The sequence below is a fragment of the Poeciliopsis prolifica genome, unplaced genomic scaffold, assembly GCF_027474105.1.
Source record: "Poeciliopsis prolifica strain line A6 unplaced genomic scaffold, Auburn_PproV2 SCAFFOLD015, whole genome shotgun sequence".
In the NCBI taxonomy this organism is placed as follows: domain Eukaryota; kingdom Metazoa; phylum Chordata; class Actinopteri; order Cyprinodontiformes; family Poeciliidae; genus Poeciliopsis; species Poeciliopsis prolifica.
This window is the reverse complement of record NW_026562390.1, coordinates 6,940,280-6,956,916: the sequence shown is the minus strand read 5'-3', so window position 1 is coordinate 6,956,916 and position 16,637 is coordinate 6,940,280. Positions and strand designations below refer to the sequence as shown.

Genomic DNA, 16,637 nt, shown 5'->3' with positions numbered 1-16,637 from the left:
AGCAATAAAAGGGCAAATCATTCGAGGGGGTGAATACTTTTTTTAAGTCACTGTGCGTTTCTTTGCTTGAACTCATTCTCTGTCATACGTGAGCGCCTGTGTATGGGAGTTGGCACGGTCCCACATGTTCCACAGGCCATCGCGTCTTTTGACTTGGCCTCACTTCTCCTTAGATCCGAGGTCACCAAAGTGTGTTTGTGCACACGTGCCGTCGGCAATAACATACCTTTGCTGTGAATCTGTGCACACTGCCCCCCTGGTCTTCTTCCAGTCCAGGTCAGAGGCAGGAAGAGCGCCGAGAGAAAGGGAGGAAGCAGAAGCCTCTTTCTCGCTGGCTGCAGGTACTGACCCTGAGCTTTGACCTTTAACTTCAGCTTGAGTCTTTCTGGCAAAACACAGCTCTACAATTACAACTCTAAATACCTGATGTTGCTACAGCTACAGAAAGTTTAATATGGGTTATATGAGTAACAAGTAATAAGCAAGAGACAAAAAAACTCATTAAATTTCAGAAATATAATTTAAATCTTTATTATCTGACAACAATGACAACTTGTTTTTGTTCACTCATTACATTTACAGAAATGTTTAAGAAAGCTGCATGAACTAATTAATTTTGTTTTCCCAATCATCTGTTTTTCTTTTCTTCATCAAACTGTGACAAGACGGCGCGGTGCTGCTTTTTAAAAAGGCTGTACAGACATGAGTCCTGTCCAAATCCAACCACATCCACAGAAAGAGGTGCAAAAAGCTCACACCTGAGTGATTTAAACCACCTGATATCATTATCATTGGCATTATATGGATGCTCATAGCTAGCCTCACTGTTTTTGGACAGAAACCATGACTTTGGAGGGTGATAGATTTTTTTTTTCTTCTCCTAGTGCCATTTCACCAGTTCCAGAAAAACAACCTGCTGCCATATTTGGCAGGCTCCAGTTTGCCTTCGATGGTCGGGTTGGGCTCAGGACGTGGTCGAGAGTGGTAGGGGTTCTCTGGGAGAGGCCGCGAGGTTGACACTTTGGTTACCTGTCAGAAAGCATATGAAATAAATAAAAAGTTTATTAGATGTTCATTGCAGAAGCAATCGTGTCTTTTTGAACGTGTTACCAGTATCATCACTATATCAAAGTTTTAAAATGGTTCTGATTCTGCTTTAAAAAAAAAAGAATTATGGTGTGGAGGCAGAAGATATTGAATTTTGTCCCCTGATTAAAAACATTTAATTAGGCTTTTTAGTAGTGTGTACAAACTCAGATATATACTGCTTTAATTAGATCATTTGAAGAGTTTACAGTCTTCTCCCCGTGACTGTCCTGCTGAAAAGAACACTCCCAAGATGAAGCAACTTTTGTTTCCAAATGAGACTGATTTGGGAACAAATCAGTAGTAAACCAGTTTGTAAGCACACTAGTTTGCCAGTGTGCTTATACTTTTCCAGTTTCGTGAAACTAGTAAAGTAATTCAGGTTTACTAGTAAACTAGTCGATTCAACTAGTAAACTAAGCTGACCTGCCTCTGAAGTGAAGAATAGGAACTGAACTAAGACTAAATCTTATTCTTTCACAAAGCTATTCTTAGTTTGCAGGTTTAAAAGAGATTAGATTTCTAATATTTTTAGTAAAGATCATAAATATGTCTGATGATTTCATTTTTTTGAGAGCAGGAAAAAACATATTTTTGATATTTCAATTTTAACAAAGGGGGAGCCATTGCTCTAATACCTCCACTGTTCAGCCACTTGTACTTTAAAATTCAAATTGATCATAGAACAACATAGCACTGGCCCTTTCTACAGGCTACTTGCAGTCCACTGGCTCAAGCTCAAGATTGTTCTATCGCTCATAAGAAAAGCTAATTTGTTTGTTTAAAAATATTAACATGGTTTGGTAATCTACAAACAGCTTTGTACTGTTTACTAAATGGTCTGCCAGTTAGAGTCCAAATAATTAACCAGGAAAGTCAGTTTATACTCAGTAACACTCTCTGTGCTTCTCTATGAAGAGAAAAATAGCAAAACAGGTTTAACATATTGCAAAATTACAAAATGTATATAATGGAACATGCAGATGGTGTTTATTAGATTTGTCATAAACCTCCATATCAAAATTAGAGTGAAAATTAATGTCAGACACAATGCTTCTGTTAATTAAAAGCAATTTGATCATATATTTTAGTAATACAATCAGATTTTGAGTCAATTGTACTCAAGGCTATCAGCTGGTGAACATTTTGTGTCGTGGTGTGTATAATCAACACAAATAGAGAATCACAGTACGTTCCTCGGCTGCCTCACCTTGGACAGATCTCCCAGGTCAGGTCTCACCCAGCCCAACTTATCAAGGACACAGTTGTCAAAAGCTTTCTGCTGTTTGCGGCAGTGACGTAGTTCTGCCAGGTTGGTGTAATCCAAGCAGGTCCAGTACTCCGTGAAGGACTCAGCACAGTTTCCCTTGATTTGTCTGAGATGTATAGACATGCAATTATATTTCAATTTACTGCTAAGTATACCTCACAACTGTCATCAAAGAAAAAAGTTTTGTTTTTTTCTGGTTTTCAGAAATGATGTCTGCTACCGAGAAAAACATCAAAGCAACAGACCAGTGACTTATTGCTGTAAAACTGAAGACATTTTTCATTCAAAACTAGAAAAATTAATTGTAGATATTGTCAAAATTACAGTATTTTTTCAGACTTGGAAAATGTTGACTCCCATAAGACGACGAATAATAAGAACATGAAAAAGAGACCCATAGTTATAACAAAATACTTTTTACACAATAGAAAACAACTGATTGCATCAAAATGTGTCTCAGAAAACATAAACTAAACAAATGTTCAACCAAACTTTTGAAGTTGGTACATTTACTTTTTTTAAATTATTTTTATAAATCATTTTCAAGGTGTAAAATGTCTTATTGCCATATGTACAGAAATGTGGAACTACTTTCAAATTTAAAGACATTTGCTATATAAACAGCATTAAATTTTGCTCTTCTCAACAAGTCAATCTGTCACATTATAAAAAAAACACCATAAAAACTGAATGAGGTTGAATTTCTAAAATATTTCATAAAATATCAACCTTACATCATCAATCCTCACTCCATTCAACCTAAAATCTCACCAGCTTTTTCTCCTACTGTTGTTCAGCACTGGTTTTTGTTACAAACCTCTGCAGTCCATAATAAATTGCAAAGCCTAATTGCAGAACAAGACACAAAACATGAAACTTCTAAAATCTTCAATCTACATAACAGCTTTGAAGTCCATAAAAACAACTATATAGGACCAACATTTGCAACTTCAGACCACATTTTCTTCCCACATGTCCATCACTGAGTAAGAAACATACAAACTCTGACCACAAACCTCTTGTGACCAAAGTTTCATATGGACTCCTAAAGTTTGCACTGTGTTGGCTCCAGCATTCAGCCACATCTTTAATCACTCTCTGAGCATAGGACCTAGGATCCGTTTTGCAGATGACAGCAGGCATGCAATTTTTAAAACTGAAAATGTAATTATTCTTCACAATCAACAGAGTGTTGAATTCTCTCAAATATACTAAGAATTTTTCCTCTTAAAAGGCAAAGAAAATTGTTACACACTTGTTTTTTTACCCTTAAATATGAACCATGAACTCAACAAACCAGTTTGTCAACTAATCTTTCTAAATGTCATCTTTCATAGATTTTGGGTAATGTGCCAGGCACTGTTCCCATTCTTATGGATTAGGCATCAAAAACATAAAATGCTGAAAAACTAAAGTTACCTGAAGAAGTTAAGTGCACATTCATTGACCTTCCTCCCTTCTTGTAAACACTTTCTTGGGTCTTTTTCCTCCCAGCGACAGAGCATAAACTCCTTGTTGGGTTTGTCACACTGGGAGCCATAATGGTGTGCAGCAGCCTTCAGAACTGCAGATGAAATGTTTACCTAAAGCAAAAAAGAATGACAAAACATGGAGGGTTTAAGAACAAAATGACCAATAAAAAGGTCAAAATAAGTACATTTTTCAGCCCCTTCATGCAGCCAAAACTTTTCGCTCCTAAATGATAGCTGAATAAAACAAAGGTGTGTCGATTAAAAGCAGATTTACGGAATGTGCCATTTTAATCGTTTCATCCTTGTAATATTATTCATTACATCCTTGATCAAGGAGAAAAGTTAATTTTAAAAAAAGCCAGTGCAAAAAAAATATGCGATCTATGTTTTAAGAAAATCTACGTTCCCCACAATCACCTCAAATGGTTTTCCCCCCAGACATTTAACTAGCAAAGCAATGGATGAATCTGTCAACTCTTTGATCCCAGATATTTTTCTTCTTCACTAAAATAGTTACTGGATTAGTTGACATTTAAGAAACATAGCAAATAAAACACCACCACTGTTAGTGTGCTTTAACAGGAAATGTAAAGTCAATACGCTTAAGATGTTTTCGAATGTTTTTCCCTTGCTCTCAGTTACTTCCTGAAAACATGAACGATTATATTAAGAAATGCAGTGTATAGGTTTTATTTGCTTTCTTAGAATTTAAAGTGATACTGTTTTTTGTCTTTTTTTTTATACCCCACCATTCCCCTTTAATTTCATAAATTATAAAACTATACTGACAAATGTTTTAGGGTGCAAATCACATCATATTGTTGTCACATTGTGCACTGGTCTGTTTTTCCTAAAATTTTGTGAGCAGGAAAAGGATAGATCTTCAGAAAGAGGCTTCATACATGCATTTGTGTCTCTTTAAATGCTCTTACACTCGATTACAAGACAGCATTAAGAGAAAAGTTCCAATTTCACTTTATTATACACCATCCTTTGCAGCTAAGAAATAAGTACAAAACTGCACAAATCCTACTGCAATCAAAGAATATTTATCATACGTCATATACATTTTTCTGAAGGTGGTACACAGCTTTGTCTGTATCTGTATGAATGTATAAATAAATAAAAGTCCATTCTTAGCGAAGGCTCGAGTAAACTGCAGAAACCCAGGCAGAATAAAAACAAGATAGGCATATGCTAAAACAATGAAGCAAAAAACTTGCTCGCAATTGTTAAATAGTTCTGCACGAGCTTTTATAGATGTGAATACGACAAATATCGTCAACTACTGAAATGCAGAAAGCTTCCAGTTTATCTCAGTATTAACAATGACCTGAACGACTGACAGCGATGACCTAAGTTTCAAGGACATTTTCTTTTTTTTTTCTTTCTTTTGCCAAAACGAAGCCACTTGCATTGCAAATCTAATTAAACGAAGGATGTAAAGCAGTCCACATGAAGTCATTGCTATCTGATAAGAAGCAGAATGTGAAATATAACTTTGTTTGTTGTGCCGCAAACCAACGTTATCATCCTCTTAGCGTAGCTCCTGCAAAAGGACATGCATACATGTTTGAGTTTTTACCGTGTACGTGCACAGTTATTTCTTTTACGCCTAATTCATCGAGCAATCCTTTGTCACTGACTTTCCCCGATATGACTTCAATGGGACAGTTGTAGCAGCTAGCCGATTAGCTTGCTGGTTAGCTACCATAACTTCTTTTAGTAACAGTAACCACTGCTCACCTCATCCACTTTCAGCTCCTGCAGAGTCGGTACTTCCAGTGTTGACGGCATGGCCAACTGCTGGTTTTCTAATTCAGGCGACTAAAGTCAAACACGGCCGAAAAAACCATTCAACGTCCTCCTCGCCTGTTTTCAGGGACGAGAACGACAAGGCCGCAGAGACGAAGGTCAGCTTACGTCGTCGTCATCCTGATGACGCAGTCACGTACGGCCTACGTGAAAATCTTAAACGATTTAAAGAAATTATTTGAAAGAACTTCTCTACGAAAAATTAAAAACAAGTAATCTTTTCGCGTGGCATTTGCTTATTTTATTATTATTATTAATTTTTTAAAAATCTTTTAAGCAGTTGGCTAAGCAAAGCGTAACCTTTACCACGTTGCCATGGTAACATTGCACCAACATTACCATGTCTTAATCTCTTTTCTTCGCAGTTGTGTTGGAGCACATTTCTGCCATTTTTGTTGTTCTAAATTTAAGTTTTTGGGGAGGTTTTCATTTAGTCTTTTTCTGTATTTTTGGTGTTTCAAGAAAACACAAAACAGTTTAAGCAATGGAGTTGATTGGACGCAGATACAAAGGAAAGATAAAACATGGGAGGTAAGTATAATTAAAAACAACTAAAAATTAATGATAAATTGTATTAATATTGGGCTATAGTAAGTTAGCAGTGGAAGAAGTTGATCATTTATTTTTTAAATTTATTTACTTATTTTATTTTATTTATTTATTCTTTTTAACCATAGGATGGAAGGGTTTGGAGAATATACCTTTCCCACGGATACTCAGTATGTGGGAGAGATAAAAGACGGGAAATTTCATGGCAAAGGCGTGCTGTACTTTACAAATGGAAGTAAATATGAAGCCACCTGGGAGGAAGGCATAGCTATAGAAGTGAGTTTTTTGTTTTTTTTTTTTTTTTTTTTTTGTGAGTTTGTGTGTGTTTCTTGTTGTAATTTTGGATTGCATCCATTCACATACATGACTGTGTTTCTCATTGGTTATACTTAAAGCTACATCTGTTCCCTTTTAGCAATCACTCACCATTATTGTTGGGGTAATTATGTTGCTCCCATTATTTCCAAGTATCATGCTTTGTTCTTCCCTGCTCTGATATGATCTTTCATGAGCTTTGCAAGTAAAGCGATCATTCCACTTTTTATTTTTTTATTTATTTTTTTTATCATCACTGCAGTTGTGCTCCACTTTAAATGTTGGCAGCTCTGAACCATGGTCAGTCTTGGCTCATAGTACCTTCCACCTGCATTCAGTGCCAGCCTGAGAACCTGGCTCTTTTCAAAAAGTCTTTAGAAAAGCTGATGCAGTACTAGAAAGATTTATATTCAATAAGGGTCTTATTTTTTTTCTTTATGTGTAATCTTTTTTAATATTTTAATTCAAAACTTAAAATTTGAAATATTAACTATTTCCTCTATTTAAGATTCTAAAAAGTATTAGTTGAGTCGGTGTTTCCAAAGCATAAACTATTGTGGCTTTGTACCCTTGACCTTTTTCACATCTTGTCATGTTATTTCCCTATTCATTGAAGCTCACAGCTCAATTGGGGAAAAGCTATTATTCACTCTGTATATCTGACCTTTATGAAAAAGTTGCAATAAAAAAAATTCCAACACTGACCAAAAGCCATACTCCAACAACAATTTTCCTGAAACAATATGGGAGCCATGCAAAACATGTATGTCTTCTGATCAGTTGAAACTTAACATTATTTTTCTTTAGTTTTTTGCGAAACTGAAAGTGCCCTAAACTATTTGTAGCTGTCATTGCATCATAGTTTGATTGTTTAAAGCATCTTTTCGGAGTTGCAGAACAAATTCTGCACAACACCCTTTCAGATTTGGTTTTGGCAAAAAATAATAATAATTTTCACTTTCTTGGTGTTGATCTATCACACAAAATTCAACTAAGATACCCTGAAGTTTGTGTTTAATACTTTTGCAAAACATAGTTTGCAAAACTATTATTATTCTGCTTACATTGTTGGTTTTGCACACAAAAAACAAAAAGGTTTGAGATATCCCTCTCAGAGAAGTCTGTCTGAATCTAAAGACAATAGGGGAAAATATAAATTCTTTTGTGGCGCTTCAAGTGCTGGAGACTGTCATTTGAAAACCTCTGCATCTACTTATCTATCCAGAAACCATGTCTGAGGTAAGCAGGATAACCCCCTAGACCTCATGTGCAACTGTTTGTGCTGTATCTATTTTCTGTGAAAGACGTATTCACATGCATTCAACAACACTGAGCTTTATCTTGTAGGTTTCTTTCTGCCTTTCATCTTTTAAAATGTCATAATTTACTTCTTGTTTGTTTTCAACTATAAAGGAAAGCATACAGTTGTACTGAAAATCTGTGCATTTTATCAGAAGAGGTGAAGTAGCAACACCGAAACTATTAATGAGGGACAAAATTCTGATTCATGTTTGCAATGTTTTCTTTCCAAAGGGGACATTTATCTTCCCTGATGGTCTGGAGTACCGGGACAAACACTGGGACTACTGTGATGGTTATGACAGGCGTTTCTACACTGAAAGATGCTATGGATTCATACCACCAGGTTGAAATTTATGTATTTGCTCTGATTCCATTTTCTCTCTGTTCAGTTTTCTTACAAACACACACACATCATTTAGTTTGAAAACAGAAGAAGTCACATAGTAGCAAAGTGAAATAATGCGACAGCAAGATAATTGGCAGGTTTAAAGACTTGAATCAAAATTAGCAAAGAAATCCAACAGATTAAAAAACAAATAGAGAAAAAAGGCAATAAAAATGTATTCAAATACTACTTTTGATTTTGAAGAGTGATAGACTACATATAAAAAAGCTGTAATATTTTCATTTAGATTTTTAAAACCATACGCACTACAGTCATATAAATAGATTAGATTGAAATTTTGGCTCTTGAGGTGAATTGTTTTCCAATTTTGGGGAATGGGTGTGCCACATTTTTATTATTCTTTTGTTTCATTAAGTCCAGATGCTTTAATAGCGCTTGCAAGGCCAGGACTGGGAAGTGCCAAATACCACTTAATATGATCTTGCTGGAAAAGAATGAATACTTAATCTGAAAACTGTGAAAACTAGACGTTAGAGTTGCACAACAAGACAACAAGATTTTTCCAGCTCCTATCTTTTTTTTTTCTTTTTTTTACTTCATAGCTATGTTCCCACAACTTTTTGTGAGCTTTATCATCTCAGCCACAAAAATATTTGTTCTGGGCAGCAAGGACCAAATATACTACTGGCATGCACTCTAGAATTTATTGTGATGTTGTAATAACAAAACTGCTTCGATGTACTTTGTAACTTTAAATGTACATACATCTGCGATTTACAGATCTGTTTGCAAGAAATAGCTGTCTAAGAATCTAAATGTTAATTTTTATGGAATAGTTTAACTATACTTGTTATTTCAGATGAGAAAAACTGAAAATCATCTGTGTTTGACCACTGAAAAAACATTTGCATTTTTTGGGGCAATCTCCTTGCCGTCTTTGATGGAGTGACCCTCTTATCATTTGTAGAATATTCCACCATCTGTTTTTGTTATTAACAATAACTGCTTTAAAAGTTGGGGACTTTTCCATCTCTTACATGGAAAAAAATCAGGTGGAACCCATTAGAAAAAACTGAATAATTAACCAGGAGTCACCTTGGTGTTGTGCAATAGCATCATTATTTTGCCCTTCAAGTTAACATTATGATTATGGAAAAAAGAAAAGAAAAAATCTTCAATGCTCTAACGCCAAGCTTTCTGTTTACACAGGAGAAACTCAGCTGACTAATGTACACCCACCACCACTTATCCCTGATGGCTGCTACGATTGTGCAGATGGTTTCTATGACCCAAAAATCAGAGTCATCACTTCCTACTCTGGCGAATTCCTCAGAAATGCAGGTAAAACAAACATGTGGTTCATGAAAATAAAATGTTATTTAACCACTTTTGTAACCTTCTCAAAGACAATCCTCACAAACTGATGTCTTCACTATTGTAATGCAGTCACATATCACACATGTTGTTGTGAACAAAAGAGCCTATAGTTGTTGTGCAACTGCACTTTTACTTTAAAGTAAACTGAGCTCATGTCTTTCAGTTTATGCATTTTTCTTCCACTAACCTTTTGCCAAATTGGCTCGGTCTGCGTGAGGAACATCCAAGCATGGAGAGCTGTGGTGCCAAAGTAAATTAGAAAGATGAAAGTCAAGAGCAAACACAAATTTCCATTTCAAATTATGTACACAGACTTTTTTTGTGCGGTGAAGCATCTTCCACTGATATACTTGTGCATGTTAAATCTTTTTACCAAGTGACCTAGTCAAAAATACCATTATAACAGTAACAGTCCTACTGTTCATTCAACCCCTCTATTTTAACTTGAACATGTTCCAGTTCTTTATTTGTGCAAAACAAAGAATCCTTACAAAGTAGGATCAATATGGCTTTGCAGGACTCTTTAGAGCATAGTCTTTAATTCATTTTCCAGTTGTCTGGAAAAAAAATGTTGAGTGGAGCAGTTAGTGGGACTATTGCCTTGAAACAAAAATCTTGGGTTCAATTTTTAGTCTGTGATCTTTCTGCATGGAGTTTGCATGTTCTCTGTGAGCTTCCAGCTTCTTTAGTCCAAAAACATGTGTGTTGGGTTAATTAGTCTGCCTAAGTTGTTGGAAAAGCAGATATAGATGATGGGAAAAGTAATGCCTCTTTTCTAAATTGTATTTATATGTGATGGATGCAAAGGGAATTTAAAGTCAATTCAGTTAATTCAATCTCATTTATTCAGTGAAATAAATGAGAGACTTCACATGCTTGATTATTTTATCTTTTCAACATAATTTTACCTAAAATTTAAAAAACTAACATTCAAATTAAAATATTTTACTTCTGAACAGTGGTGGTAGAGGAGCAGATGTTGTCTGAAAGATCTGAGGGCATAAAGAGCTGTTATGTAGATTGGAGAGAGAGGTCCGGCTGTGTAGTTCTGGTTCTAAAAGGAACAACCAATAGGATTAGATGAAGAATATCGAATGAGAAGTGGCAACACAGACAATATTTCCTGATAAGTAGATTTTATGCCCAACTAAAGCTACAGTTGTATCATAAATGTGGTTTGAGTGGAGCATTTTTTCTTTGCCTATATTCTAAAAGTTTCCTTGGTCTAAGAATGTTCACAATGAACCTGTGGAGTGCAGTTAAATGAAACCCTGCATTATCTGATTTGAGTAATGTCATCTGACAGGTATCCTTTTACAGGCGTTTTTTGTCCAAAAAGAAACATTGGATGCAGATTTCATGACTGAATCAATGCCCAGAATTTAAAGTAAATGCAGTCAGATATTCTCTAATTCTGTTCATCAAGTCTCCCAAACTTGTTGTGACAGAAAATGATAGCGTTGCTCACCTCAGGACCTTAGAGGAGAGGCTGAGGAATTGTCTGGGGAGACTAATCATTTCAGCACTTTGATCCAGAAAGCAACAAACTTACTTGGCACAGGAGGGAAGAAAAAGCAAAACCACAGCCACTGAGGAGCGTTTGAGAAAAGGCATGGACGGAAAAGCACTAGTCCCCAATCCTGGTCCTCAGAGTCCACAGAACCACTTGTTCGGGGCCGTTGTCTGAAATTTTTATATCTCATTTTCAAGTATGACACAAATTAACCAAAATGTCAGGATTCTCATCTCTATCAGATTGATCCTGCATTTGAGATTTGCCGGCTGTTTGCCCGGAATAACAAGAATAGGTATTCAGATGGAAATCCTGAAAGAAATGTATGAGCGACTCACCTAAATGTTTTTTTAAGCAGGGTTTGTATTCAGACGAGCTATTTGCAATGTAAAACAGAAGTTCCACAAGCCTATACATGTATAGGCAGAAGATAAAATCTAGATCAATATCAGATGCTTAAGATAGCAAAAATGTGCTTTTTATATTTCTGCATGATGCAAGTTCTTCTTTACTATTTTAACTCTGGAAGTGACGAACAGAAAAATGAGACAAGGGGGGAAAGGGCAACAGAAAGACAATATGGAAAAAAATGTGTACCAAAAACTGAAGACTTGAGGAACAGAGTACCTTTGAACAATACTCACTGTTGATTTAAATAGATATAGAGGAAAAACAGGAACCATGGAATTGATGTCTGCCTGTTTTCGGTCGTGGTCGTGTCCGTGCCCTCCGAGGGATGTGCTCTATATGTGGCAGCTGATGACAAATACTGTTTATGCCTATGTATTCTCTCCCTTTTGTCTTGATATACAACTCTTGAAAGGAATGCTTCTGTATCCTGTAAGGATTTATTTTTCAACCCTGGGAGGTGAAGGCATATTTGTCAGGGTGGGTGTGAAGACTGAATTTATTGCCTAGCGGCTTCCGCCCAGGATGAGGACTGCAATGATGATGGGACACAGGGAAGACCCGCCCTCCCAGTGGGGGCGCTTACTGTGGCAAGAAAGAGGAAGGAGATCCCCATGCAGCTGTGGATGTGAGGCGATGGAAAACTCTACCAGAGAAGACAAACATTAAAAAATGTTGCATAGCTAAAGCTTCTTTTTACCTGCATTCTATCTGCTTGGACAGATAACTAGGAAGCATGAGCCATATTTAATTTACTGACCTCCTCGGTTACTAATGTTAACGTGGACAAACAAGGCACTCTGGAAAGGTGCCAAGCTGCAAAACAATAGGATCTGCGGCTAATATCTCCCAAGTGGTTACAGATTCTTTTGGAGGACCTCTGAAGTAATTTTTGCATAGCATCTTACAAGACACGAATGTGAAAATCTACAGGAAATTGTAGTAGTGAGAGGACACAAATGGTTCACTGGGCTTAAGAAGTAAGTTCAAACATATATCTCAGACTTGTCCTTATTTTCAGCAGAACCTAAAGACGTTTTTTTTTCAGTACTCTATGTATTTCTATTCTTCAAAAAAGATTTAGACACCAAATGAAAAATGTGTTCATTGGTTTTGAAAACAGAAGACGATAAAGTGGCACAGATATGGAAGTAGCCAAAACATCCATTTAACGTCGCCGAGGGTGGATTGGGAAGAGGGGGGCAGCATAACGAGGGAAACACGTACAACCCAGCGGGAAGCACGGCAGCGTAATGAATTCCTGCCGTAAAGGCAGGGAGGAGGAGAATAGCAGCCACAATGATTCAAAATAGCACTAGCACTTGTAAGAGCTGAGAGTCAGGACAAATGGAGGAGATGCATGTATGAGCCACAGCAGCAAAAAGAGCTGCTGACTAAAGAGTCCTGCATGGTCAGACCAACAGGCCGAAAATCGGTTTTTATTGCCACAGAAATCGTTATTTTGGTTTCAGTTCCCTTAAATCAAATTTCCTTAACCTGATTAGCCTCTATGTTAACAATTTAGGCATTTTTTTTTAAATGCATCCGGAAATACACAAACAATAAAAATCTAAAGTATGTATGAAGGACATATACATGATCTAAATCTGGAATACAACTCACATAGTGAACAAAATAAATATTTCAAATAAATTTAAAAAACTGCCAGTTTTGTTTAATTTCAAGGAGACTTCTAGGGACATTTAATTGTATTTAAATTTGTTGCCGCTGATTAGGATAGTAGCTTAACTTTGGAGACGTAATATGAGCGATTTGTGCAATTAGAAGGATTGAGAAAAAGATGCAAAGGTCACATCTGCACAATCAAACCTCCGGCATCATCGGATTGAACACGTTGAGTTATTTTCAAAACAAACACCCTCCCGGTTAGTTTTTACTGTATACTCTCTTAGCAGAATGGCCCGCGTGTTGCCATATGATTTGGTCTTACTTTCCTGTTGCTGGAATGGCTGCTTCCATCTGAAACTGTGGACAGAAAACATTCCACTGCCAAGAAAAACACCTCCAGTGACCGAACCATGGCCTGCTCCCTTTGTCCCCGTCCAGTCGAGGTGTTTCACAGACAGATAAAATCAGCCTGGGCTCTGGAGAGTGGAAGTGAAAATTCTTTGGAAATTCTCCTTTTTCAAACATCTTTCCGACTTTCCCCCTAAAACTAGAATTATAGCATAATCCCCTGATCTTTGACTGATGAATTTATGTTTCTTTTTTTTTTTTTAAGTTTTAATCTGATATGAAAGCCACAAGCTGATTTGCCGACAGTTTCTGGGAGACGCTTGACTTATGTGAGCATGTTTGAAGGTTTGTTTTGGCGTTTTCATATTGTGTGATTTCACTGTAGTGCCTCTACAAACTGTGCATACAAGATAATAGCACATAATGATCTTAAACTCAGCCTCTGGTAACTGTCACAGGAGCAGTCGAAACTTTCCTATTTCTGCCGCAGTTTCACTTTAACGTCCTGAAAAAAACAGATTTTTTAATTGACCCAGGGAGGGTGTAACTCTTTGTGTACATATGCAAGTGTTAAATCACAGCGATCAGGCTGGAAGGAAACACTTTTCCCTCAGAGTGTGTTTTGAGGGTTAAGATAAACAGACTTTAACAAGGTGCCATTATCGCTTCCACACTCACTCCTGTGTGCCTTGTCTGAAGATCATCCATGTTTGTTGTCAGTCCAGATCAGTATCCACAACAACAACTGCTGAATTGGAGTAAAATAAAGAGTAAGGCTTTATGACGAATACACCAGAAGTGTATTTTATTTTTAAAGGACTGGATTAATATGAAAAACTATTCATATTGCCACACTTTTCACATTTGTTCTAAACTTCTTTCAGTCCTCATATTGTTTTATCTATTCATCCATTTATTGATCTATCTGTTTCCTCTTCCATTCTTCCTTTCTTTTGTCCACCAATTTGTTCATTCTTCTATCCCTTTTTCAAAAGTAAATCCTGACTTTGAGGGAAAAATCAGCTGTGACCTTTTCTAAACCTTTATAGAGATGCATCAATCAAATGTTTGCTCTCTATTTTTGATTTGCGGGTTGGAGGGGTTTGTGGTTCTGATCTGTCAATTTCCATGTTGACCCAGTATGATTTACTTGCTTAATGATTGTTATATAGTGCATAAAAGTTTGTGCTGTCAGCTGACACATGAGCTGAAAAAGGTGGGAGTTCTCAGGAAACATAAGACAATTTATTATGCACAGAGCCAATCAGAGCCAATTAAAATAGAAATTGGCTGATTATTATTACTAATTATTTAAAAACTGGGACATAAAAAAATTGGAAATAACAAATGCACCTTAGCCCTGAATATATGTGATATTAGCTAGCTAAAATCTAAATATTACTGGAAATGTTATGCTTTAATACAGTGCATGCAAAGCCTAAACTATACCAGCCACCTGTGCCCTCATTTAACTTAAGCTGCCAATTACATGTGACTTAAATCCTCAGATAAACGCTACAATCTGAAGAGGGCAGAATTACGGCAAATATAAAAATGTCTCAATCTAATCATCATTAAGCCGCGGGCTGTGACTAATTGAGGTCAGTCTCATGGAAACACGGATATTGCCTTCAGTAATTACCTGTCCCATTTTCAACTACGTCACAAAGACGGCGCAAATGTTTGCTGTGGCAGCTGTCGCGTGGCCGATCGAGGGTCCAATTGCCCTCGCGATCGGCGCAGGTAGAAAGGAGAGCCGGGCTGTTGTGCCCCTGAAGTGGCTGGTGGCGACCACGCCCACCGCTGCCAATTACACACAATCAGCGCGCGAGCCGCAGACCTGCACCTCTGCATCTACAATAGGGGCCCCGCGCGGGAGCTGCGTGGACCCTCGGGGTGAGGCCCGCGAGCGGCTCAAGTGCGTGCAGCTGCGCGCGCTCCAGAAAAAGCTCACTTCCCCTGCAATTAGCTTCTCGTTTCAGTGCCTAACAAGGAGAAACTGGTTTATTATCGGCTCCTCTGGCGGTCGTTTGGTTTAAAAAAAAAAAAAAGATTGGCGTCCATTTTTGATGGGTTATTATTTGTTGGTGTCTGAAGTGGCACTAAGAAGTTATTTTCCTCTAATTGTTAGGCTTATCTTGCTTTGACAAATTTATCCAAGACTTGAATGGCACTTCAGTTCTGCAGTCTAGCGCACAAAACGACCTGCAGTTTAAATATGCAAGCGACTGATTGTCACACTTAAAACGAGCTCAACAAAATGAGCTCAGCCTCTTCTTACTGTGCACCCTTTATGCCAGAATAAGAAGACAGTTCATTTTGGTTGTTTTGTTTGTTACGATTGTCTTCAAAACTAGGAGAAGTCTGAGCCAAGACTTGGACTAATTTTATTTTATTTGCTTTCAGAAAAAATAAAATAAAATAAAATTGGCAGAAAAAAAAGTTTTATATTTTGTTTTCCTTCTTTCATTTTCTGAAAGACAAAAATCTGGTAATGCTTAATCGGTGCAGGGAATTTTCACATTTATTTATGTGATATTGGCGATCCTTATATTTAATTTGCCTCATCACAATCTGATTTGAATACTTTGTCATGCATAACTAGGTTTTTGATCCAATAACACATTACCAAAAAAAAAATGAAAGGCCATTTCACTCCATTCGGGATTACCTAAACCGCTAAATATCCTATTTTTATTAAATTTTTGTAAAGAAAATAAAGAAAGTTTACAAACTGTGTTTAATTTGATCTAGAATACCTCATTACTTATTTGGAATGTCGAAGAGTTGCAGATTTTGAACAAGAACTGATGTGAATTAGTCCAGATGCCCAAAAAGTTGTGTTTCTGATATTAATAAGAATTTATTTCCATCTGACCCTTTCCACAGATGACCATGAACATGAGTGGATAGTGAGCACTTGTCGCAGGGCTTGGGATGTGCCTTTAACTGATATTCCTCTACAAACGTCTCGCAACCAGACCTGAGGAGAAGAGCAAGATTGTCTTAATAGTGCTTTAAATTGTGCTATTTCACATAAACTGAGCTGTGGGGTTTTTCCTCTTTCTTTATTTTACTCAAGACATAGCTGAATAAATAAAAAGAATTGTAATCAAAGTAGTTTTTTCCCTTTTTTCCTCTGTTTTTTAATCAGCAAAAAGATTTCTTTCCTTCTCAACAATAAGGCTCTTTCCACCTGCAGGATTG

At 36.8% G+C, this 16,637-nt stretch overlaps 2 protein-coding genes across 3 annotated transcripts; one reads left to right on the top strand and one right to left on the bottom strand.

Annotated features, from left to right (window-relative positions):
• Window positions 1–515: 515 nt before the first annotated feature.
• On the bottom strand, window positions 516–5,758 carry ndufa8 (NADH:ubiquinone oxidoreductase subunit A8). Its single transcript, XM_055040033.1, has 4 exons — window positions 5,575–5,758; window positions 3,776–3,939; window positions 2,297–2,462; window positions 516–1,029 (listed from the first exon to the last, which is right to left on the bottom strand). Exons 1-4 carry the CDS (start codon window positions 5,623–5,625, stop codon window positions 892–894), a joined length of 519 nt encoding a protein of 172 aa, XP_054896008.1. The 5' UTR covers window positions 5,626–5,758; the 3' UTR covers window positions 516–891.
• Window positions 5,759–5,955: 197 nt separating this feature from the next.
• Window positions 5,956–16,536, top strand: morn5 (MORN repeat containing 5). 2 transcript variants are annotated; one of them, XM_055040430.1, is made up of 5 exons: window positions 5,956–6,174; window positions 6,321–6,468; window positions 8,041–8,152; window positions 9,365–9,496; window positions 16,320–16,536. In XM_055040430.1, the coding sequence occupies exons 1-5, from the start codon at window positions 6,128–6,130 to the stop codon at window positions 16,415–16,417; spliced, it is 537 nt and encodes a 178-aa protein (XP_054896405.1). In that variant the 5' UTR covers window positions 5,956–6,127; the 3' UTR covers window positions 16,418–16,536. The 2 variants fall into 2 exon arrangements, with proteins under 2 accessions (XP_054896405.1, XP_054896404.1); XM_055040429.1 differs by lacking the exon at window positions 6,321–6,468.
• The last annotated feature ends 101 nt before the right edge of the window (window positions 16,537–16,637 follow it).

Excerpts from the sequence above, each read along its gene's own strand:
- ndufa8 (XM_055040033.1), bottom strand. The coding sequence starts at position 5,625 with ATGCCGTCAACACTGGAAGTACCGACTCTGCAGGAGCTGAAAGTGGAT. Across the intron at positions 3,940-5,574 it reads AGGAGCTGAAAGTGGATGAG|GTAAACATTTCATCTGCAGT; the intron begins GTGAGCAGTGGT and ends TTTTTGCTTTAG. Across the intron at positions 2,463-3,775 it reads TGTGCACTTAACTTCTTCAG|ACAAATCAAGGGAAACTGTG; the intron begins GTAACTTTAGTT and ends TATACATCTCAG.
- morn5 (XM_055040429.1), top strand. The coding sequence starts at position 5,959 with ATGGTAACATTGCACCAACATTACCATGTCTTAATCTCTTTTCTTCGC. Across the intron at positions 8,153-9,364 it reads CTATGGATTCATACCACCAG|GAGAAACTCAGCTGACTAAT; the intron begins GTTGAAATTTAT and ends CTGTTTACACAG. Across the intron at positions 9,497-16,319 it reads CGAATTCCTCAGAAATGCAG|ATGACCATGAACATGAGTGG; the intron begins GTAAAACAAACA and ends CCCTTTCCACAG.